Source organism: Schistocerca piceifrons, chromosome 8, assembly GCF_021461385.2.
Source record: "Schistocerca piceifrons isolate TAMUIC-IGC-003096 chromosome 8, iqSchPice1.1, whole genome shotgun sequence".
Taxonomy (NCBI): domain Eukaryota; kingdom Metazoa; phylum Arthropoda; class Insecta; order Orthoptera; family Acrididae; genus Schistocerca; species Schistocerca piceifrons.
In genome coordinates, this window is record NC_060145.1 from 457,785,306 (window position 1) to 457,811,865 (window position 26,560).

Here is a 26,560-nt window from a genome sequence, read left to right on the forward strand (position 1 = left end):
AAGTATTTGTAATGACACAATTTCAGAGACATTACTGGTCTCACGCACATATGATTTTTATGTATGTAGACCGAAGCGGCGAGTGAAGTTTTGTACCGAGGGCGGGAATCGAACACGGGCCTCCTGCTCACTAGGCAGGTCGCTAGCCACAGAGTCCAGCGGGACGACGCCCAGCCCACGTCTCTGGATTCTCGCCATCAACGAAGCCGACTCCTCCGAATGCAACTCATTTTCACTGGTTTAGGGGCTAAGGCACCTTCCTAGTAAACACGAGACCCGGGTTCGATTCGCAGCCTCGATGAAAATTTTCGCTCGTGGCTTCAGTCTATATACCCAAAATCATATAACGCATTTGATACTCGAGAAGTAATAGTGTCAAGAATCGACAACGACAATCTAATTTAAAATCAGTCACCCGTCATTCAAGAAACCTACCATGTTACCAAATTAACATAGACGACACAAAAGAAAGAATCACATTAGCTGCAAGTGGGTACTGATTTGAATCGACGGGAAAGTTGAAAATTTGTGCCAGGCCAGGACTGGAGCCTGGGTGTCCTGACCACTGCACCATCCGGACACATTCGCCGTCGCAACTGCACGGACTACCCCAGCACGCCTCCCGTCAGACCTAAATTCTCAACTTAACAACACACTCCTAGAGTAGTGCCTCTCGCCAATTATCCTCACTACTCGCGGCATTTCGCCGATTCCCATAAGAGTTCGAGCGTGGTAGGCATCCACACTGAAGTTATCTGACGAGAACACAGTTTTCCAGTCATCTAGGGTCCAACCGATATGGTCACGAGCCCAGGAGACGCGCTGCAGGCGACGTCGTGCTGTTAGCAAAGGCACAGCTCATTAACGCCAAATATGGCCGCAATGTCCTAACAAATACGTGCGTCGTACGTCCCACATTGATTTCTGCGGTTATTCCAGGCAGCGTTGCGTGTCTGTTAGCACTGACAGCTCTACGTAAACGGCGCTGCTCTCGGTCGTTAAGTGAAGGTCGCCGGCCACTGCTTTGTCCATTGTGAGAGATAATTCCTAAAATCTGGTATTCTCGACACACTCTTGACGCTGTGGATCTCGGAATATTGAATTCGCAGACGATTTGCGAAATGGAATGTCCCATGCGTCTAGATACAACTACCATTCCACGTTTAAAGTCTTAATTCCCGTCGTGCGGCCACAATCACGTAGCAAACCGTTTCATATGAATCACCTGGGTACAAAATGGCACCTCCGCCACTGCACTGCCCTTACAGAAAAATAAATTGTTTGTTGTAAAAGGCGGAAATTTTCTCCATATTTCTTTTCAAAATTTTGCAGATGAGGTCTGCACGGCAAATAAGGCCTGGGGGGAGGGGGAAATAAATGAGGAGTATACGGCAAATGAAGACGACATACTCTCGTTGCACACTCCGTGAAGAGGATGCAAAATGCGGAATATCACTGTGCCTAATGCGTAATTAGCGAAACTTCGGCGATCGCGTACGTGCAATAGACAGTAGGGCGCCGGTATTGACGAATCGTTTGGTACCGGAGTGTCAGGTGTGCGCAGCGGAGGCGGCTGCGAGCTGCGTGGCACGGCGCGCGACCTTGCGCGACCTTGGCTGCCAGCTGGGCCGCGCGCAGGCGCACTCGCGCGCTGCCGTATCGCATCGCTGCGTAGCGCCGGGATCGGCCCACCGGCTGGCAGCTGCAGACAGGCACGACGAGACAAGGCCAGCCGCGAGGCCTGGTCACGAATGTTCCACTCAAATCTATACAAAGGGTACGAGCGGCATTTAATGTAAAGAAAATTCTGTCCTTATGAAACTAAAAGCGATTGTTGCTATCCATTCTCTGCCTGCCAGTAGGAGATAAGACCCTGAGATCCACGGTCTCGATTAATTTCTCTGCAATTTTCATTACGGGAAGATCGTCAAATGCAGCGACAAGCCAAACAATTGCTGCGAACATTAAAATTGTTGTCAAACGTTAGTTTACGAAACAGCCAACACTAATTTTAAAGACAGCGTCACACAGCGTTATACCAAATGGTGGATCTTCGCCCGAGTCGCGGTCCGGTACAATATCGATACGACACTACACACACACAAACACCACCTGCTACTGGCCACTTACGATATGAAGAACAGCCGTGACTCAGGTACATAGTAGCATCTCACATGGTCCTCCGACACAAGAGGTCTCTGCTGTCCTGCCTTTATGAAAGCTACATCTCTGACGCGGGGGGACGAAATGAGGTGACGTGCAGCAAACTGAGACGATTGCAAGGAGGCACCTCCGGGAGCCACGCTGGCGGCAGCTTCACCGAGCACATGGCGCACAGAACCATCCGCTACTATACAGCCGTCCTGGATAGACAGGCAGTCTGCAAATGACAGGAAAGGGGAAACGTCGGTGAGTGCTTCTCTGCCACTTTGTGCTGCTTTAGATCTGACACGGCGAAGCAGAAGATCGCCTGCACCTGCTTGTGAACCGCGGCTGTTCGGCAGCATTCTGCCGGCGAGAGCAATGTCACACCGCGCTGCATCTCATCTCGAGGCCAGGAACGGCGCAGCTTCAGGTTGCCTTCTTTACGTTCGAAGAGCTCCGTTACGGGCAAACACAATAGCCTTCAACTGTCGCTGATGTGACCTGCAGTCTGCAGAATTGTTTGATGCAGCTCTTCGAGCTAATCAATGCTGTACAAGTCTAGTCATATCTACATACCCACTGAAACCTATAATCACTTAAGCTGCAGGCAAGCCGTCGGTTCATCTGCAATTTTTACCCTCGGCACTTCCCTGTAAAGCGAAATAAACCATCCCTTGATGGCTCAGGAAGAGCTAGAACAACCCGGCCCTTTTTCGCCTTGAATTCTAGTAATAAATCGTTTTGTATTCGACAAATAAAAACCTTACGATACTGTCAAAGTGGATACTTTCGTTCAAATACTATCGAGCTATCGATGTAATTTCAGATACTAGATCCGACAGCAAATATCACGTCTTGTATCCGAACTTCCCTGCTTCAGGGGTTCCTGTATCGAATGACCAGGTGGATGGTGTCTCGTTGGTAACAGATAGCATTTCTTGCAGTGGACAAATCTCCGTCACAGATATGTATACCATTCAGAAGGGATATTGTGGTGGAACTGAGGTATTTCGTGCAATGCCTCTAAAACTGGGTATTGAAAGTGTGTCCATCACCTTCCTTTTCCTTTAACTCCCTCAACGGAAAACTATCTTTTAGTAAAAGAACTGTATAGCGGAGACTATTTATCACGTAGTGGAGATTTTAAGTAGTTCAAGCGTTTCCAAGATGGCCTTGAAGACGTTGAAGATGACTCACTTCCAGGACGCCCTTCAACATCGAAAACGGATGAAAATATCGAAAATGTACGTATTCTGATTCGATCTGACCGTCGGTTGAGTATTCAATCGATTGCTGAAACTGTAGGAATTGACAAAAATGCGAAAGGCGAATGTTACATAACGAATTTAACATTAGAACAGTATGTGGTGCTGAAAATTGTCACGGACGAACAAAAAGAAGCTCGTGAAAATGTTTGTAATGACGCGTCGAACACCACTGAAAATCATCCCAGTATCTCGGAAAGAGTGATAACATGTCACGAATCTTGGTCTTTCACTTATGATCGAGAAACTCAGCGCCAGGCCGTGCAATTTCGCCGAGACAAAAAAATGCTCGAATGAGCAAATCAAGCTTCAAAGCGATGATGATTGTTTTTAATATATATATATATCTGCTAGGTGAACACCGGGCTGGTCCCACGTTCCGCCTCAGTTACCCGTCGCAAACATTTGAAACACGTCCGCACCATTTCACGATTTACACTAGACGCAGACATTTGGGGTACACTGATTCCTTCCTGGGGGGTGCGGGGTGGCGGCAGGAAAGGCATCAGGCCATCCCTAACACTAACATTGCCAAATCCGTTGTAACCACGCCCACCCTGCGATCGCTGCGGGACTATGGCGTAAGCGAAACAAAGAATGTATATATTCGTGGAATAGTTGTATCTTCACATGGTTCCTGAAGGTCAAATTATTAATCAACATTACTACCATGAGGTTCTTGCTCGCATCTTCACATTGTTCCTGAAGGTCAAATTATTAATCAACATTACTACCATGAGGTTCTTGCTCAACTCCGTGAGAAAATGAGAGAAAAACGGCTCGAATTGTGGAAGAACAAGTCACGGCTTCTACATCAAGGACGCGGCGTCTCCTACCGCAGTGTCTGTTAAGAGGTTTCTAGCCTGTGTTAGACCACGCACCTTATTTGCCCTTGCTAGCACCATCACACTTATATTTTCCCCGAGTTCAAATCCGCATTACAAAGAACAAGATTTCAGTCCGTTGGAAAAAGTAGCACCCGTCGCCAAGGAGCTCACAGAGTTTCCAGTGCTATTTTCACCAATGGAAAACAGGCATACAGGGTTGGGGGGGGGGGGGTAGTGCAGGGAGGGGGGGTATGTTGAGGAGGGGAAAATAACTAAATACACTGCTCCAAAAAAATCGGTACACCTGAAATGACGACGTCGAGTTTGATCCGGTAACAGCGTATGCCATCTAGGGGTTAGTAGATATACTGGTAATGGTTTCAGCATCGTCAACCAACAGATAGCGTAGTTGCATAGATATAAGTGGGCCATCTGTATGTAATTTCTAATAGGGAATGCTCACAGCCAGAAAGCTCAGCGTTGTGCTGAGGTGTGAAGCAAGCAGACGATCACGCCACGGAGATGCATTCGTGCTTTCAACAACCAACTGAGCGAGTCTGTACAGGGTTAATTTGTGGCCTTCCGAGTGGCGGGATGGTCCTTTCGGGGAAGTGCCACACAAGGTGGGCGTGCTGCGTCAGTTGTGCAACGATGGCGGTATCGGCGGCCACGTGAACATTCTATACCCGTAGACGGGGGTCTGGACGTCCACGCAGCACAGACGTCCGACAGGATCGTCGTCTCGTAAGGGCGAGCATCAGTGACAGATGGTACAGCTACAACAGCACAGGTAAGACGGCTTCTGTAGCACTGGGCCTACGTGCACGCACACCTCCAGTCCGTCTTCTGCTCACGCCACAGCATCGACGTGCACGCGACTGCTGCTGTCGGAGGATCACTTGGAATGTCGCGCCGTTGTCTTCAGCGATGAAAGCACATTCTGCCTGCACGCAAGTGATGGTCTTTTTCGCGTACAATGTAGACTAGTGAGGGCGATCTCGTGGGGTGCGTTCGTCCGAGACACACCGGCCCTAGGCCTGGGTTGCGATACGCTACTACCCTCGATTACCTTTGTTGTTTCTGGAGAGTACGCTAACCGGCGCTCGGTACGTCCATAATGTTGGCCCCGTTCTCTTGCAATGTGATGTGTTGCTCCTACAGCATAATGCTCGCCCACAAACTGCTCGTGGAACTCAGCGCACTCTGTAAGACGTGTAGCAACTTTCCTGGCCGTCCAGTTGAGTACGTGTGGGGTATGACGGGACGAGAAGTGACTCGTGTGACTCGTTAACCGACAACTCTTACATAACTACGTGAACAGGCCGAGCAGGCCAGGCATAACGTATCCCAGGACAGTATTCGCTATCAGTACGATCGACAGGATACCAGTCAGCGCCTCCATTGCCCGTCGTGGAAGCTAAACCACGTACTTTTATGGGGGTTGCAGCATGGGTCGATACCTGATACCTCGAACCGATTATGGTATTGATCTGCAAATGTAATCTTTTCAGGTACTCGATAGTTGTTGCAACAATAAATCTCGAGTGAATTGGAGACCTTCAAAAGAGTGTGCTAACTTCCTTTGTAGTCCCGGTATTTTGCAACTAGAGCTTGTTTAGCCGCGACGCGCACCCCTGCAGCCCCCGCGCACTCACCTGGATGTAGCGCAGCGCGCTGTGCAGGATGCTCAGGTTGGACGTCTTCTTCTCGTCCGGCGAGGGCGGCAGCTGCTTCTTCAGCAGCTCGAAGCACTCCTTGAGATGGGCGCGCCGGTTCTTCTCCAGCTTGTTGTGCACTTCCCGCGTCCCCATCCTGCGCATTCAAAATACGCTCCTGTCAGTCGCCAACAAATTGCTGCCGCCATGGCTCAAACTAAACCTAAACACCAGTTTTAAGCAGCACTTTTGCGCTGTTGCTTTATGCTCGCGTGGAGAATGAGTATCGGTACGTCTGTTGGGATGCAGAGGTTTAGACAGGAAACTCGGATTCGTGAGGGCGGGCGGTCCAGATCGTTTCTGAGCATTCACATTTAAGGCTTTCCGTGTTGTGCTTAAATCAGTTTTAAAGCAACATCAACATATACAGGATGTTCGGAAATTCCCGTTGCGAACTTCTTGGACCTGTAGAGGGGAGTAAGTAAACAATATTTTGAACCCACGTCCGAAAACGTACCGTTTCTGTGCTACAGCCGTTTGAAAACATGTTTGCTAGGGAGGTGGACAAAACTGATCGTGTTTCCTTTTTGTTTCTTTCGTTACTAATGAGTAGAATTGTACAACGAGTGATGTATCGGGTCACGTCTAGTAAATTATTTGTAGAAGGGGTCACGTTAGGAACATGTTTTCAAACGGTTGTAGCACAGAAACATGGACTCCAATTCAAAATACTAACCACTGAGTTGCCTCTACTAGTCGTAACGGAAATTTCCAAACACCCTATATACTTCGCAAGTCATCTTGTGGTGTGTGGCGGGAGGAGGGAGACGATCTTTGAGTACAATTGTCATCTCCCCTTTCCCGTTACAGTCGCGAATAGACCGCATGAAGAACAATTGTTAGTAACCTCTGTCTGAGCTCGAATCTGTATAATTTTACCTTCCGCGAGATACACGTAGGAGGAGGCAATATACTGATTAAGTAATAGGAACGTGCGCTTTCGGACTGTCAACAGTGAGCCACATTGCTACCTACAACGCATGTCTTGCTGTGTCTGCATCCCCGTGACCCTTTCGCGCTTCAGGCAAATGCCGAGATGGTTAGTTTGAAATGCAGACGGCCGTTTTCCTTCCGTAGCCCGAGCTTGTGCTCCGTTTCTAAGGGTCTAGTCACAAAACCCCAATGCTCAGTCTTCCTACTGTCTTGTAACCTAAGTTCTTTATACAGGGGGTGGATATAAAGTAATGGCAATACTGTCGTAATACGGAGGATGTGCGTCACATGGCATACCCGCTATCTGTAACTGACAGCAGGTCAGCTGAAGTAGTGCAATGGGTGGCGACGTTGTGTTTGAGTCAGCTGCTATGTATACTATGTGACAGTGCAGGTGATCGATTCAAGCGCCCTAACAGTATGTTTAGGAAACACGAGCAACGTGCGTAGAACAAGACTGAAGGGGCACGTGGTCTTAATGGCCGCGAGGTTTGAGGCGCCATGTCACGGATTTCGCGGCCCCTCCCGCCGGAAGTTCGACTCCTCCCTCGGGTGTGTGTGTGTGTGTGTGTGTGTGTGTCATACACACATTTGGCACGTGGTCGGAGCGCAAACAATGTTTCCTCCTGACAATGCACCCCATCATCCTTCATGACAATTCATTATGCCACACAGCGAGATACGTTAGGACCTCCTGCGTACGTGAGAGTGGGGGATACTGCAACATCCGTCGTATTCACTCGATACGAGTCCTTACGATTACCATCACGAAGGAAGCTCTTCGTAGCCCGCGCTACAGCACAACAGAACATATCATCGGCACTGTAGGGCGGTCTTTACGACATATCGACGGAGGTAGACGCGCTGTACGACGCCTTACACAAGTGCGGGCCGGCCGGTGTGGCCGAGCGGTTCTAGGTGGTTCAGTCTGGAACCGCGCCTAGAACCGCTACGGTCGCAGGTTCGAATCCTTCCTCGGGCATGGATGTGTGTGATGTCCTTAGGTTAGTTAAGTTTAAGTAGTTCTAAGTTCTAGGGGACTGATGACCTCAGATGTTAAGTCCCATAGTGCTCAGAGCCATTTCAACCATAATCATTTCCGGTCAATGATCGCTTCAGTTGGAAGAGAGGACCCAGTCCATTCCATGTAAACACAGCCCACACCCTTATGGAGCCACCAGCAGCACAGTGATTTGTTGACAGCTTGGGTCCGTGGCTTCGTAGGATCTGTATCACACTCGAACCCTACCGTCAGCTCTTACCAACTGAAATCGGAACTCATCTGACCAGGCCACGATTTTCCAATCGTCTGGGGTCGAACCGATACGGTCACGAGTCCAGGACAGGCGCCGCAGGCGATGTCGTGCTTTTAGCAAAGGCACTCGCCTCGGTCGTTTGCTGCCATGGCCCACTGAGGCCAGATTTCGCCGACTTGCCCTAACGGATACGTTTGTCATACATCCCACATTGATTCCTGCGATAATTTCACGCAGTTACTTGTCTGTTAGCACTGATAACGCTACGCAAACGCCGCTGCCCTCGGCCGTTGAGTGAAGAGCGTCGGCCACTGCACTTTCCGTGGTGTGCGGTAATGCCTGAAATTTGGTACTCTCGGCACACTGTGAATCTCGGAACATTGAATTCCCTAGCGATTTCCGAAATGGAATGTGTGGTGTCACCGCCAGACACCACACTTGCTAGGTGGTAGCTTTTAAATCGGCCGCGGTCCGGTGGTATACGTCGGACCCGCGTATCGCCACTGTCAGTGATAGCAGACCGAGCGCCACCACACGGCAGGTCTAGAGAGACGTACTAGCACTCGCCCCAGTTGTACAGCCGACTTTGCTAGCCACGCCACACTGACAAATATGCTCTCATTTGCCGAGACGATAGTTAGCATAGCCTTCAGCTAAGTCAATTGCTACGACCTAGCAAGGCGCCAAGTTATATTGAGATGATAATACTGTATCAACAAGACCAATGTTCACCAATTGTGGATTAAAGTTAAGTATTCCAGAAGCTACGTACTTTTCTTTATAGCATTCATTACGTATCCTGTTTCAGACCTCACTCCAGCCTGCGTGAGTTTAAGCGCGTGCCTTTCGGCTTCCTCTCATTGTGTCTAGGCTGTCTTGCCTAGACACAACAGAATGTTCCATGTGTCTAGCTCCAGCAATCAATCCGCATTCAAAGTTCCCGTCGTGTGGCCATAATTCCGTCGAAAACTTGAGTAGAAATGACAGCTTCGCCAATGCACTGCCCTTTTATACCTTGTGTACGCATGTCGCTATCCGATGACTTCTGTCACTTCAATGTATATACGTGGGCTACGCCAATACTACTACGTGTGTCAGTCTTTTCCCTCGTGCACTTTAAATGTTAGACAACTTGCAGCAAAAGCGCATGCGATGCACACAGGTTTCTGTGCTAGGCGTGCCTCCGCCAAAACGCAGTGGTGTGGGCAGCGGAGGCCCGCGAGTGCCGCGTTATGCAACGCGCACGACGTGGCTGCGCCGCAGGCGGCCTGCGCGCAATCGTTCCCTTCGCAAATAGCTGCGCGCCTGACACCTGCCAGCCAGGCCGACCGCCAGGCGTCTTCCGCACAACACGGTGCCACTTTTCCTGTTAAACAGTGACCCGACAAAGGTTTCTGAACAAAACTACTCCTCCTCATTCTGGTTCGTGATCATACTGTATAACAACGATATGATCTTCAAACAATGCGTCCCCTTCACGGGATGAGCAACTGAAAATTCTCCCTAGCGAATGCTGGCACCATCATCGTGCGTAGGTCAAGTACTACGGTTCCTCCTGATGATGGAGTACTGCTTATAAAGTGTACGGTATCTGCGTAATTGGGCTTTTGTGCCAGTGGAAGCCTGCAAGAGCCCCAAAGACAAATATGTGATATTTAGTCTACCTATGCAATACTTGTGACGTACGGCACTGTTTGCTGGGAGATCCTGGGACAGGTTCAGCAGCCAAAACTAAAAATGTTCTCTTCACCGGAGCACCACGGTCCCTTTGCTCAAGAAGTGCCTAATGTTGTGTCTTCTCTTTGTCAGTTCAGCGTAGTTGACTAATTGAGGAAGGTATAGCATAGTGATGTTTTATAAATGACGAGAGATGGGAGAGTGTGAAAGCCGGTGCAGGCACATAGCCTGATCCCCTCGAATACCACTAAGTGGTGTTCCGGCCACTTCCGACGGACGGATCACTACCAACAGTGTCACATGCCTTCATTCCATGAGACACTGCGGAGACGTTTGGAATTTAATCCAGGACACTGGCGCTAAATCTGGTGGTTCCAATTCTAGACTACCATCTTATCCGCCCCTAGATCGCCAAATACTAACGGCGAAAATTTCTTCCTCCAGTAGGATTCGAACCGGGTGCCTCAGAGTCGAGCACCACCAGACAGGTTGCGTAAGCGACCTCGGTTGCGAAACGGATGCTATGGTCTCTCCAAATTTGCTGCTGCAACTTGTGGTATTCACGATAAAGTCAAATCAACAATTTTTTATAGTTTCAGATAATCTTCTACTAAGATCTTTAAGACAACTTAATTGCTCGTACAGAGGAGACGAAGATTCACTCCACTAACAGAGTAATGATATCTGCGAAATTTGACTGATGAAGCGAATTCTGGGGCTGATGAGCACAAGGAGAGTGAAGTTAGTGGGAAAACAAAAAATACACGCTATAATGAGAGAACATCTGATTACAAACATTGTGAGAAGTAGCGAATAATGTGGGCTGGCATATTGGAACGTTACTTGAATAAGTTAACAACCAAAGCTGTACCAGTGAGAAAGAAAACGAGTCCACTCTGCAAGGCAAGACTGTGTTTGCGGATCATATGGAAAACGATCTAATCCAACTGGTCGGTACACGAGACTGAAGTCGTAGACGCACCGTGTGATGGAAATATTACAACGATGCGATGCGATCTATTAGTTCGCGTACTATAGAAAAATCAGCTGTGACTTCAGTTAGGGCTACGCTGCAGCAAACACAGTATAGCGTTGCGTTAATTTTGTTAACGGTAGGAAAGACCATCGTCGTCAGGTCGCATCGTTGTCAGTTTCGCGACACAGCCATCAACACACTACGACATGTTACGTCCGCGTCCTGTGGGTTGAGAACAGTCAAGGAAGAAGGCGATGGCCGTGCTGATCTCGCGCGCTTTGACGCCCTGGTGCACTCTTTTTGTGTTGCGCAGGAGTGTTACTGTCGCCTCGCGCTCTAAGAAAACCGGCTTTCACAAACTGTGCGTTTCCTGTTCACGGGCGTCAAGGATAATGCGTACATACACGCTGATCTCTTCTTTCGCACACAGCAGGCACTTTGAGACAGCCTTTTATCAAAGCAAAAGAAAGACACTGTCACAAGTGGGAAACATTAGTAAAGGAAACAAACCGAGGACTGACTTTTAATGGTAGTACACACATCCCGTTCGATAATTTTCTCTGATTGTTTTATCTTCGTGCTCCTTGAGTGGTCGTCGGTCAGAGAAGGGTGTGCATTGTCATTGTTTTTCGAATCCTTAGTCGAAGGGTTCTCGGGTGCACTGTTGCAACTGACTAAACGTGTCCGCGTTTTTCAAGCTGCTCTGAAGAAAGCGAGACATCGACTTTTAAAGTGACTAGAATTCAAAAACTAAAACTGATGGCTCCTCGGCGACCAAGTTGCAAATTACGAGGAGTGACAGGAACACTAAGAAATGAAACAGGGAACAGGCTGGAGTGAGGAGCATAATTATGACTGCGATGAAAATGAAGAAGAGGTGGGAGTAACATGTAGCCAAGTGGATGGTCAGTACAGGGTCAAAGGAAGCTGCTTGGTGGGGTCAAAGAAGTAAGAGGCATACACACGGCCAAGCAGAACGTGGGTAGGTGATACTAGAAACTATGCTTTACAGCTAGGTACTATATCGCTGAAGATAGCAGCGTATGGAAAAGACTTTTATCCGGGAATAGAAGTCAAACAGTCACTGACTGTCATCGTTTATTAAATGTTACACATTCCTTAAATAGTGATAATAATGATTCCTATTGCAAAACAATTTAGAGTTGCTGGTAACCCAGAATCGAAAACTTTTTGCTTACACCCTTTAGAGAGTTTGATTCAACAACCCAGGGGTACGCCGCCTGTCCCTTGCAGTATGCCTTGAAAATGGCGGGGTGTTCTCCCGCCCAAAATATCAACGGTCGCTGAAAGTGTTACCTGGCTGAATTCCCGGAAGTTATTTGAAAGTTGTATACACCACGAGAAACTCAGGTCTCACAACCCAGGGGTAATTATCCCTTGGAGGGAACTACTCATGTGGCTGCAACTTCAAGTTAAGTGTTGTCGTCCTGGTCTCCAGTCGGGCCACAGTTGGTATACATACCGAGGCAGTTATCGTCCTTCTGCTCGCCTGAAATTTTCGTAGCCAGGGGAGCTTCTATTTATTGGTTGGTTGACATCGACGGCCAACTGAAGGGCGCCAGTGCTCTGCGATTCTTCCACGGCCACTTTCCGTATCCGTAACTTGACCAGTGAGGGTGGTAAACTGACATTCATTGCAGGGCCAGAAACACTGCTCTCCCTGGCCAACAAGTCGACCTCGTCATCGAAAACCAGTCCTACATAAGCTGGCCCCGCAGAGAGGAGATCCTCAAACCTCTCGTTTATTCTGAAATGATTTTCGGATGAGATTTCAGTAGACTGCAATACGCTAATATTATCTAAGCAGGTTCTGCAATGTGGGACATCGTGAAGTATTTCCGCTTCAGCCGCTATAGTTTCATGATGTACCGATACGTGGCAGCGCTATACGTACCCTTCAAAATGGCGTCCGTAAATGAGGTGCGTTCCGAGCAGTTGGCGAAAAAGTGGAGCATTGCAAATATTCACAGGTGCTTGCACAATGTCTACCTAGACCTGGCAGTGATCAAAAGCACGATGAGTCGTTGGGCGAGGCGTCTGTCATCATCGCAACAAGGTCGCGAAAATCTGTGCCGGACGGCCGCACACAGCTGTGACTCCTGCAATATTATCCTCAGAAATTTCAAGAAACGACTTCAGCGTGTTACTTCGTCCCAGAAATGCAAAAGCAAGGCCTTAACTCTGCGCACGTCAGAGGAGCTCACAAAACTTCATTTGACTGTTCTTTCTGATCCACCTGACAACCCGGATCCCCCACCTTCCGGTATCCATCTGTTTGGCGCAATAAAACATGCACTCCGCCGGAAGCAGTACGTGGATGAAAGGGAAGTTACTGATGCTGCAAGACGTTTGCACCGACTTCGACCAGTAGAGTGGTACCTCTCCAAGTAAGGTGGTGTAAGGCCGTCGCACTGGAAAAAATGTGTTGCATTACTTATTTGTGCTTGAGGAGAAGCACCGCTCGGTATCGAGTGTTGGATCGCGCCAACACGACCGCAAGGTACGTGTTGGGCGCCGCGCGCGAGAAGGCAGAACGAGTGCGCTCGCTTCGCCTCGACGGCAGCGGTACCGGCGGGCCGAATGTCGCAAGCGCGGCCTCACTTTCTTGTGCACCAGCCGCGCTTCATCAAGGTTCCACCCACAGACTTGGGCAGTTACGTGTCATTATAGGACAACGTAGCATATGATCCGATTCTACCTCGACTTGTATTCTTCAGTTAAACTTTTCTGGTGCTTGTGTAATTCCGGTGCTCAGCTCACCGACGTTGTACGTAACTTCGTATTGTTGTTGTCAATAAATAACTGTAGATATTTCACCGAGAAAGCCACGCGTATACAATGAGGCGACAAAAGTCACGGGACATTGTTTTGCAATATGTTGTGCAGCAACTCGACGTGGCATATATTCATCATGTCACTGAAACATCTCTCCAGAAATATTGAGCCATGCTGTCTCTATAGCCGTCCATAATTGCGAAAGTGTTGCCGGTACAGGGTCTTTTGGACGCACTGACCTCTCGATTATGTCCCATAAATGTCCGATGCGATTCGTGTCGGGCGATCTGGCTGGGCAAATCATTCGCTCGAATTATCCAGAATGTTCTTCAGACCAATCGCGCGCACGGTCACATAGTGAATTGCCATCCACAAAATTTCCATCCTTGCTTGCCAACATGATGTTCACCAACGGTTGCAAATGGTCTTCAATTAGCCGAAGATAACCATTTTCAGTCAATGCATGTAATTATGGAGCCACCACCAGCTTGCACAGAGCCTTGTTGACAACCTCTCGTCAACTGAAATCGGGACTCATCCGACCAGGCCACAGATGTCTAGAATATAATCGATATGATCACGATCCCGGGAGAGGCGCTGTAGGCGATGTAGTGCTTTGAGCAAAAGTCGTCTGCTACCACAGCCCATTACCGCCAAATTTCGCCGCGTTGTCTTAACGTATACGTTCATCGTGCTTCCCACATTGATTTCAGCGGTTATTTCATGCAGTGTTGACTGGTTACTATCCCTGACACCTCTAAGGAAATGCCGCCGTTAAGTGAAGGCCGTCGGCCACTGCTTTGTCCGTGGCGAGAGGTAACCTCTGAAGTGTGGTATTCTCGGCACATTCTTCACACTGTCGATCTCCAAATATTGAATTTCGTGACGATTTCCGTAATAGAATGTTCAAAGTCTTAACTGCCATCGTGCAGTCATAATCACGCCGGAAACGTTTTCACATGAATCACCCGAGCACAAATGACAGCTCTGTCAATGCACTACCCTTTTACACTTGTGTACGCGATATTACCGCCATCTGTATATGTGCATATCGCTATCCCACGACTTCTGTCACCTCAGTGAACACACGAACAAAGTGCGGGCAGTAAAGGTCGACAGAAGCATACAAACTTGAATGATTGAGCCGACGGTAGAAATACACTACTGACCATTAAAATTGCTACACCACGAAGATGACGTGCAACAGACGCGAAATTTAACCGACAGGAAGAAGATACTGTGATACGCAAATGATTAGCTTTTCAGAGCATTCACACAAGGTTGGCGCCTGTGGTGACACCTACAACGTGGTGACATGAGGAAAGTTTCCAACCGATTTCTCATACACAAACAGCAGTTGACCGGCGTTGCCTGGAGAAACGTTGTTCTGATGTCTCGTGTAAGGAGAAGAAATGCGTACCATCACGTTTCCGACTTTGATAAAGGTCGGATTGCAGCCTATCGCGATTGCGGCTCATCGTATCGCGACATTGCTGCTCGCGTTGGTCGAGATCCAATGACTGTTAGCAGAATATGGAATCGGTGGATTCAGGAGGGTAATACGGAACGCCGTCCTGGATCTCAATGGCCTCGTATCACTAGCAGTCGAGATGACAGTCATCTTATCCGCATGGCTGCAACGGATCGTGCAGCCACGTCTCGATCCTTGAGTCAACAGATGGGGACGTTTGCAAGACAATAACCATCTGCACCAACAGTTCGACGACGTTTGCAGCAGCATGAACTATCAGCTCGGAGACCATGTCTGTGGTTACCATTGACGCTACATCACAGACAGGAGCGCCTGCGATGGTGTTCTCAACGACGAACCTGGGTGCACGAATGGGAAAACGTATTTTTTTTTTGATGAATCCAGGTTCTGTTTACAGCATCATCATGATCGCATCCGTGTTTGGCGACATCGTGGTGAACGCACGTTGGAAGCGAGTATTCGTCATCGCCATACTGGTGTATCACCCGGTGTGATGGTATCGGGTGCCACTGGTTACAAGTGTCGGTCACCTCTTGTTCGCATTGACGGCACTTTGAACATTGGACGTTACATTTCAGATGTTACGACCCGTAGCTCTACCCTTCATTCGATCCCTGCGAAACCCTACATTTGAGCAGGATAATGCACGACCGCATGTTGCAGGGGCCATTCCGGATACAGAAAATGTTCGACTGCTGCCCTGGCCAGCACGTTCTCCAGATCTGTCATCAACTGAAGACGTCTGGTCAATGGTGGCCGAGCAACTGGCTAGTCACAATACGCCAGTCACTACTCTTGATGAACTGTGGTATCGTGTTGAAGCTGCACGGGCAGCTGTACCTGTACACGCCATCCAAGTCTGTTTGACTCAATGCCCAGGCGTATCAAGCCCGTTATTACGGCCAGAGGTGGTTGTTCTGGGTACTGATTTCTCAGGATCTATGCACCCAAATTGCGTGAAAATGTAATCACATGTCAGTTCTAGTATAATATATGTGTCCAGTGAATACCCGTTGATCATCTGCATTTCTTCTTGGTGTAGCAATTTTAATGGCCAGTAGTGTATGTAACAGTGATTACCGAGGTTTTCCAACCGATATCTAAATGAAATTGCACATGGAACTATGAAGCTATCTGAGTGAGTGAATGTAATGCTTCCATTAGTAGAAGGGAAAGACATCGTGTTTTGAAATAGGCGTTATGAGAGGAAGGCGGTTTCATTTCTCGTGGTAGGGTGGATCATCTAATATTAGGCTGGCGAATATTGTGACAAATAAGTGCTCCCGTCAGGTAGCGACGCAGCGACGCAGGCTGCGTGCGCGCGGGTGCGGGTGGGTGGGCGGCCGTGGGGCAGGTCGGCGGCTATTTCGGGAGGCCCGCCCTGCCCTGCCGCGCTGCGATGCGCGGGGCGACCTTTGCCGCCTGTCATATCGACCGGCAGCGGCCCGCGGCGCGGCGCGCCTCTCAGCTGTCGCCCCTGCCGCCCACGCCCACACTGGCCGCTACGCCCCGTCCGACGCAACTCGCGCGTCCCCAGTGCGCAACAGCACCGTTTCTGCCAACGGAGGCGGCGACCTGTATGCTACAGGTTGTAACATTGTCGTTCCCTTCCGTTCGAGCCTACCTAAACCGTCGTGTGCCACGTAGCGGCCAAGGATTTTAGCGGCAGAAGGAGACAGGCGCCGAGCGAGGCTGCCCCCCGGCCGCTGCAGGGTCATTTTTTGCTGCGGATTAAAACAGCGGCTTAAGACTACCCGACGCCTTTGGCCGCTAGAACGAGCGTCCAACTGTTCGCAATCGCAGTGATTGAGATCGCAGCTACCCAACTATCTCGGTAACAGGCCGGCGATGTTACCTGCCGCTTCCGTCAGGGTCAAATCACACCAACAGTCGACCAGTATTGTAGCTGAATTGAAGAAAGATACAGGTGATTTTCATATGGAACTCCTTATTCTCACTGCAAATCTCCGTGACGAGGAGAAACTCCCTAAATTCTTGAAATACCTATTCGCGCGAACATCCAATTTACTGCAGAACTGGAAAAGGACGGATGCCCAGCTTTCTAGCTTTGTCAGATATCTCGACGGCACCCTGGGACACGGTGTCTTTCGCTAGCCTACACATACAGATCTGTACCTGTCACCGAGGTGCGAAGACCCACGGTGTCCCGAATACGCTTGTACACAGGCACATACGACTGCTGACAAGGACCACCTACCGCCAAACTGCGACGCGCGGGCCGCATGCGGCTCGAATCAAGTATTCTTGCGGCCCGCGGTTTTCGGCTGCACTTTATAACAATATGCATCTAACAACTAACAGCCGTGAGTAGATTTAGTGCTGCTGGTTCATTCGGCTGTGAGCTGAGTAAAGTTGGCCGCTCACCACAGAGTAGAGGGGTAATCAGCACAGCTGCTACGGAGGTAGAGGGTGAGAGAGAGGGAATGTTCTGTCAGCACTTCCAGTTCTGAAAACTCACCGGCGTACGTGAACGTAGTACCAAGCAGCTGCTATGGTATAACTTTCGGCGTCAAGTAACATGAAGCCCTGGTTAACATTACAGAGACGATCATCTCGGCGCCGACTTTTAACGATACTACGGGGTTGGTGGCCAACACAACGCGCCCCTACTGTAGCTGGTCTATCGGGGGCTCATTATTAACCAATAACAAGATCGGTACATAGGCGGCCCGTTGTAAGACCTAGACTCTGGGGATTCAAGTATAGCACGTGCGGCATTGTTAAGAACGGGACGGAGCATCGTGGCGGAGGTTTCAAACTGAAAATGATACGTAAAATTTTATGGACTTTTTTTCCGATCGTGTAACACATGCTCACTTCTTGGGCCTCCGTGATAGTTGCTTCGAGCTGCATGAGACCCACGGGGTGGACACCCCCCACCCCCATCCCGCCACTGAAACAAACGCACGCACACTTCCCTCGACTGATGCCGCTGGATTTATCGTATCAGCTGATCCCTGCAGTAGTCGTGCAACAATTTATTTTTTATTTTTTTAACATGTGTAACTATACTCCGCAAGCCTACTTGCGCGGTGTGGCGGAGGGTACTTAGTGTTCCCGAATTCGATTCAATACCTCACCCAGCTAATGTTGAGGATTGTTGTGCAGCACAGGACTGCTGGTGGGCGCAGCGCTGCTGCAGCGGTCGGTGACACTGCGTCACCGCTTGCGCACTTCCCGCGGACCACCGGAAGCGCCCCTCGGCCCGATAACGCCGCAGCTACGGCCGACGCGTCGCATTCCTGCTGCCCACGTCGCCCCACACTTGGCACTCCTTCTTTCCACTTACCTACCAGTTCCTCATACGCAACTAACTTTGGTACACCGTAATCGATACGTATTTAGAGCCACTACATTTTTTCCCCGACAGTGCACAGACTCCTCGGGTGCACCTTTATTTTTCGAAAACGTGTCGCGTTCAACTCGAGGGGTTTCATTTCCTCTTTAGTCGGATCCCACGAGTTTCGAAATAAATTTTATTTGTGGCTTCTGCAGCTATGTCTCAAATGAACTCGAGCAATATGTGTACATTTGATCACTTACTTATTTCCAGATATCGCGAGACTCTGACCTACTGTACTTGCTGACGTAATGTATCATTACAACCATAATTTTCAGGAAGTTATTCATATTTTTGAAATAAATAAATAAAATAAAAATCGCGACAACAAACAACATGAGCCACATAAAATACGGAAGCGTCGAATACAAATTTAAGTGGCTGGAAGTCTTTTCTGAAAGTATTTGTCATGAGTGAAATATTCATGTAGGACGTGAAACTAAGTCGACAAACAGCACACACAAGAAGACAACAGAAACTCTCGAAATGCAGTGCTGCGGATGAATTCTGAAGATTTGATGAATGGATCGAATAACTAATGAGGATGTGCTAAATAAACAGGTGTAAAAATAAGTTTATGGCACAACCTCACTAAAAGAAGAGATCGGTTGATGGGACACTTCCTGAGGCATCAAGGAATGGTTTAACAGCACCTTCTCTCAGCTTGTACTTAAAAACTCTGTCGTTTATCACTCAAATTTTAAATTCCCAACTGAAACGTACTGAAAACGGAACGTGCAAAATCGTATTACACGTCTGGCACAGTTAAGGAAGTATTATCCAGCTGCAAATATTTTTCTGACTAGTGCTCAATGAGTTTATTTAAAATAAGATCGTCTTATTACCAAGAAATTCACACCTGCGTATTATGAGTGTTACTCCTTTCAAATTTTAATTTTTGAGTTCATTTCTTGCTATTTTCAGCTTATGTGTTTTGGAGAAGAAGGCCTTAATCAGGACGGCAAAAAAAAATTGCGCCGTTACGCCTAGTAGCAACTAGATTTTTCGACTGAGCCCCATTAGGGAGACGGAAAGAAACAACAGATGCCATCTGTACCAGTGCGCATACAGCCATAAAAAAAACAAACACGACGTACGCAGGGAAGCGATGCTGCCTGCGCAGAAGTAGCCGGTAATACACGAGAAAAAGACGAGGTGGCAGGGTCGGCGAGAGTTATGTCACAGCTTCCAGCGGCTTCTGGAAGAGAAGGTCTCGGTGGAAGCGCTACAACTCGTGACGCAAGCGCCTGCGCTGTGGTGCTTCGCAGGCCAGGAGGAACATTCAAGGTCAGCGGCCACATACGGCACTCAAACAGCCACAGTTTACCAGTCGGCAGGGGAGAGAGAGCGTGCAGTACGTTATTCCAGAAACAAGCAGTTCGCGAAGTCAAAGCTCGGCCATTCTGTCCATCCGTACAAAGTTTAGGCCGCTATAGCTGAGCTTTCAAGTACACGTTGTATGGGTACAGACTTCGATACCACTGCGATGCATGGAACATTCCCTTGCCCACCCCCGGTGCAACCAAGCTGTCTACAGATAATCCGATACCGAATCAGTACGACAGCAAACAACAGGTAAAAATCTTCTTCAGACGACGAACAATTGAGGGGGTTCCGGCAACAAAGTGCCGAGCCATGTTTTTCGACAAATGAAACTGTGTCATTTTGTACAATGAGTTATACTGACGACCAAGGCGTCAAGTGGTTCTGCAAGAATCTCACGAGATTCTTTTCTAGCCCGAATGCTTTACGTATCTTCCATATCGGCAAGTCAATGTAGAGCAACACGACAAATCTGATAAAGATCGCTTCTAGAAAGAAACTGGACTTTTCTACGGAAAACAATGAAGAAGACACAGACGCTAGTTCTCACTCTGAATACTTACCTCGTTCTGAGGACGAATTAACATCAGAATGTGAAATTCAGGTATGTGTTGCTTGGCATTATATTGTTCTCATAGCTCATCACGTGAATTTGCTGGTTGGACAAAGTGTGGATGTCTGTTCACGACACATGTTTCTGGTACTCTTTATGAAATGATTACATTATACATTACTTCACACCAATCAGGTCCTTTAATTTTATGTTATATACATCAAAATACGCCAAAAGTAAAATTGTCGCTTGGCATTTTCTTGACTTAAGATTTGAAATCTATACTCCTGAAAAATTTAACAGGTATTCTGAATAGTATAAACATCTGAAGTAACAGACTGCTATTATGAAGTGTTTACAACAATATGCCTTTAATCTATACACATATATTCCCTTTTGTTAGGATGACAGTAACACTATTTCAGGAAGAAAAACAGCATCACATGAGAGAATGCCATTCGGTAGTCTTCCAAAACAAAAATCAACAAAGAGGGTGCAATTCACGAAGTAGGTCCATAGGAATAAAAAAAAAAGAAGAAGAAACGAAGATCGTGAATATACATCTACTGAAGGTAATCCTGTACCTGCAGCAACAATAGGAGAAATGTGTAAGTGTCCGTTGGATAAAGGAGGTCCGCGCTGGATCAGCCGAGCGGTCTGAAGCGCTGCAGTCATGGACTGTGCGCCTGGTCCCGGCGGAGGTTCGAGTCCTCCCTCGGATATAGGTGTGTGTGTTCGTCCTTAGGATAATTTAGGTTAAGTAGTGTGTAAGCTTAGGGAGTGACGCCCTTAGCAGTTAAGTCCCATAAGATTTCACACACATTTTTTTGATAAAGGAGGAATAAAAAATGTGTTCGCCTGGGTTTTGGGACTTGGGAGATTTTGATAAGCAAAATACCCACCCAACTTTTTCGTAGTATAGAAGCATGTTCTGTAAAACGGAGATACAAGAAAAATTCTCCAGAAAATTGTTACAAAAACAATACTTTCATTTTTAGAGTGGAGACTAATGGAAAGTCAGTGAGAGTTTGTATAAAATTATTTATGAGCATTCATGGCCTACAAAATCACACAGGCCGTATCAACAATATAATATCGAGAGTAAAAATTTAAGATGGGACAGATCCTTCTGATAAACGAGGTAAACATGTCAATAGGCCTAATGCTTATACTAGTGATGCGGTGAATGGTGTACATTCTCACATTACGCCCATTCTCAAGTACTGCTCTCATTACAGTAGGTCACAAAATCCTGAAAGAGTCTAGGCCGCGATATGAATATCACACAGCAGTATGAAAATTACCGTCAATATTGCAAGGAAGCAGTATCTCAAAGTAAGTATAGAAAAATATAATATAGGCTTTAAATTCCCAGCAATAGATACATCTAAAACATATGACTCCCTCCAGATAAAGATAGAAAACGGGACAGAAGAAGAGAAGTCTGCTACACGCATAAAAAAGGAATTGCACTTGCGCTATGCTGAATCTTTGAAGTCCAAACTAAATGAATTTTCAGGGTTGCCCAAGCATGAGCCTAATATACATGTCTTATCCATAGATTTCCAGCAAACGTTGCCCACTCCCAAGCTCACTTCCTCTGTTGCCTTCTACTCCAGATGATGATGTTCGGTTTGTGGGCGCTCAACTGCGTGGTTATCAGCGACCGTACAAATTCCCAACCATTACTCAGTCCAATCTCGCCACTTTCACGAATGATGATTATGATGAGGACAACACAAACACCCAGTCTTCGGGTTGAGAAAATCCCTATCCCGGCCGGGAATCGAACCCGGGACCCCTTCTACTCCAGAAAACTGTGGACATATAAAGTTGGAATACATGATTGTGGCCAGAATATTGGACATATGGGATGAAGAATTGCAGGCCGAGGTAGTGATGAGATTGGTAACTGTATCCTCAAATATTTGAAAACAACATCCATCTCTGCAAAAAAAGAAAAAGAAAACTTATTTTTTTTCTGACAACTGTGGGGATCAGAATAAGAACTGGAATATAATGGCAGTTTGGAGTTATCTGATCCACACAAAGCGGTTTGAAGAAATTGACCATTATTTCCTTATTCCTGGACACACTTACTTGCCCTCTGATAGAGACTTTGCTAAAATTGAAAAATATCAGAGGGAACAACCGAACGTATACTCTCCATCACACTGGAGAGAACTAATTGCTTCTTGTGGTCGTAAACACAAGTTCAGTATTGTAAGTATGGAAAGCGTTGATTTCTCTGACATAATAGGACTGAAAATGGGCTGCTTAATGATGATGATGATGATGACGATCTGCTCAATACTAATAGAAAATAAAGTGTTATTAGTGTTCAGCTTAAATTATCAGAGGCTGTATGCTTCAGATTTGAAAAACCAACTTATGGATTATGAAACTGAAAAACAGAATGAACATGGAAGTATCTACAAGGAATAAAGGGGACACAAGTACAATGGCTCTAAGACCGAAATACAATGGACCTGTTGAAATTAAGAAAATCAAACTGAATGATGTAATGTAGCTAATGGATTATGTTCTACCAATCTACCACGACTTTTATCGCACTTGCTGCCTGCTGCTGTTAGTGATGAAGATAATGGAGAAAAGGTGTAGAAGTATTTTAGGTCATTGTTAATCTATTTTTGAAATGCGACATTGACTGATAAGAATGAAGCAAATAGACATTTGTTTGTACGCACTTATAATGTCATTAAAAATATTTGTCTAATGTAGGTTACGTTTTTTGTTCAACATTGGGCCAAGCAACATACCATCTTATTTTAAAATATTAATTTGTATATAATGTAGTTTGAAATATTTGTATTATGTCTCATAAAACAATATAAAATATACCACAGAAATATATTACATGTGTTCAACCAAAATTTAATAATTCACGTGATTTGAGGATTTGCTCAAACATTAATACGGCTTTATCTCGAAAGCATATAAATGTGGCTTGGCACTTTCTTGCCGGGACCCTCTGAATTTATCGCCGAACTACCGGGCAGCTTCCAAGGTTTCGACTAACACGAACACTAAGTTCACATAGTTTAGTGTGCTTTACGGGCGCCAGGAGAGCAACATTCGACCGCCTTGCGGACCAGCTATATGAGACGGCTGGTGTTACAGCAACAGGTTATAATGTACCAGCATTTCACATTTGCTGTGGTGTCACCGCCAGACACCACACTTGCTAGGTGGTAGCCTTTAAATCGGCCGCGGTCCGGTAGTATACGTCGGACCCGCGTATCGCCACTGTCAGTGATCGCAGACCGAGCGCCACCACACGGCAGGTCTAGAGAGACGTACTAGCACTCGCCCCAGTTGTACAGCCGACTTTGCTGGCGATGCTACACTGACGAAGACTCTCTCATTTACCGAGACGATAGTTAGCATAGCCTTCAGCTAAGTCAATTGCTACGACCTAGCAAGGCGCCGTATTCAATTGATATTTATTATATGAAGCATGTATCATCAAGAGCGATGTTCTACAATTATGGATTAAAGTTAAGTATTCCAGAAGCTACGTACTTTTCTTTATAGCATTCATTACGTATCCTGTTTCAGACCTCACGCCAGCCTGCGTGAGTTTAAGCGTGCCTTTCGGCTTCCTCTCATTGTGTCTAGGCTGTCTTGTCTAGACACAACATTTGCAATGGCTTATCTCGCGGTTACATTAACCTGTGGTCTTGCGATGTTAATCAGATAAATATGTTACCTAGGAAAATGCATAGCCGACGTTTCATTACTCTATGTTAATTATTTTTTGGTGTTGGGGCGTTTTTTCCGTCAATGTGTATGGTGCAGTTGTCCGTCCTTTACTACCACTACAGGTTTCAGTTAATAACCGTTATCACAGCATTACAGTTGGTAAAGTATTTACCTATCATGCCAAATCATATGATATGCCAATGTTATTACCACACCTCAATCGAACGCAAACATCAAAAGAACAAACAGGTATCTCAACTCGAGAAGTGGCGTGCTGATGTGAAAGTGCAGTCCTAAAATGAATACTGATACCGGTTAGTTCTTTCGATGCTCCGCAGTTCTGATGGGGCTGTACTTAAAACACTAGCACATTAATATGACGAGACACCATCGATAAATAGTGTACAACATTTTGTGTTGTGATAACGGCTGTTAACTGGAACCGGCAATGATAGTAAAGGACGTACAGATAACTGCGTTTCACGTAATCAGTGAAACGATTTCGGAAGGACGCGGTAAGGAAATGAATAGGGCAAGCCGCGAGTACTCACGTCCGCTTGTGGAAGTCCTTGGCATCTTCGGCGTTGGCCGCCGCCTCCATCGGTGAGAGGCCGCCATTGACGACGACTCCGGGCACGGTGGCGGCGGCGGAGGTGTGCGCCGGGGGCGGAGTGAGGGTGGCCGGCGCCGGCGCCGCAGGGGCGGGGACGGGCGCGGGGGCGGGCGCGGGCACCACCACCGATACCGAGGCGGCGGCGGCAGCAGGCACGGGGGCGGCGGCGTGGGGTGACGGCGCCAGCTGCAAGTGGTGCACGTGCGTGGGCGGCAGCTGGTGCACGAGAGGCGCGGCCGCCGCGGGCAGCGGGGGCGGCGGGGGCAGAGGCACGATCGTGCGCACGGCCGCCACAGCTGGCGGCGGCGGTGGGGGCGGAGGGGGCGGCGTGGGCGGCGCAGGGCTCGTGGACGCGGCCGGCACGTCCGCGGCGGCTGTGCTGCTCGGCTCCTCCTCTGCAACAGAACGCTTTCCGTCAAAAACTCACTCCCCTCTGCTCCATCCACAAGATATATAATTCGAGCTGGATTTCCAAAAAAAATTTACGTGCTTGTGATAGATGTCTCTCTTTATTTTTAACATTCCTCACACACTAATTTCTGCTTATCCGTGTACGTGTCGTGGTGGAAAGAATGCTACATACAGTAAAATTTGCCATGTATCCTCCGTCCCACCGCTTCTTCAGTTACATGAACAGGAAAGGTTTCTACGCTGTGGTGACAAAAGTCACGCATTACTTGCTAATATCGCGCTGGACCTCCTTTTAAAAGCCCGGCGTAGTGCAGCACCTCGACATGGCACGGACTCGAGGCCTCTATAGATGTCCGTAAATGCGAAAGTGTTACCGGCGAAGGATTTCGTTCACGAACTGACCTCACGATTACGTCTCAAAAATGTTCGATGGGATTCATGACGGCTGATCTGGGTGGCCAAATCATTCACTGGAACTGTTCAGAATATTTTTCAAACCAAACGCGAACAATTGTGGCCTGCTGGCATGGAACTTTGTCTTCCACAAAAATTCCATCGTTGTTTGGGAACGTGAAGTCCGTGAATGGACTCCAAGTATCCGAACATCACAAGGACCCAGGCCACTCCATGTAAACACAGCCCACACCATTAGGAGTCACCATCAGCTCGCACAGTGCCTTGATCCATGACGGTGAGCTCTGAGCCACACTGGAACCCTACCATCAGCTCTCACCAACTAATCTGACCAGGCCACGGTTTTCCAGTTGTCTAGGTTCCAACCGACATGTTCACGAGCCCAGGAGGGACACTGCAGCTGATGTATTGTTAGCAAAGGCACGTGCGACGGTCCTCATATCCCATTAGCGCCAAATTTCACTGCGCTGTCCAAATGGATACGTCTTCGTCCTACGTTCCCCATTGATTTCTACGGTTATTTCTCGCAATGATGCTTTGTCTGTTAGCACTGACAAGTCTTCGTAAACGCTGCTACTCTCGGCCGTTAAGGCTGTTGGTTACTGCGTTTTCCTGAAATTTGGTATTCTCGGCACGCTCTTGGCACTGTGGATTCTCCAACGATTTCCCAAATGGAATGTTACGTGTGTCTAGCTCCAACTACCATTTCGCGTTAATTTCCGTCGTGTGGCCATAACCTGGTCGGAAAGCTTTTCACGTGACTCACCTGACTACAAACGACAGCTCCGGAAATGCATTGCCCTTTTATCCGTTGTGTACGCGATACTACCGCCACCTCTGTATGTGTATATCGTTATCGCGTAACTTCTGTGTACGTCACCATTGAGAATGAGTAAGACAATAACTGCAAATATTCTACACTGATTCAAGGAGTGCACCTTCTGGGGGACGTAAATCCACATTTGCGAAAGTGCTCATCACGCCACCATACGGTGCGTGGTGGAGGATAACTTATACCACTATTAGTATTCCCTTTTCCGATCTATTCGCAAATGGAGCGACGGAAAAAGGATTGTCTCT

General features: G+C 47.7%; 1 protein-coding gene across 1 annotated transcript in view; it reads right to left on the minus strand.

Annotated features, from left to right (window-relative positions):
• Window positions 1-26,560, minus strand: part of LOC124712451 (max-binding protein MNT-like) — a 121,002-nt gene that overhangs the window by 53,068 nt on the left and 41,374 nt on the right. Inside the window, exons 2-3 of the mRNA XM_047242746.1 lie at window positions 24,594-25,050; window positions 5,893-6,049 (exon numbers count right to left, since the gene is read on the minus strand). Of these exons, the coding sequence (XP_047098702.1) occupies window positions 5,893-6,049; window positions 24,594-25,050 (614 nt within the window). The remainder of the gene's footprint in view (window positions 1-5,892; window positions 6,050-24,593; window positions 25,051-26,560) is intronic.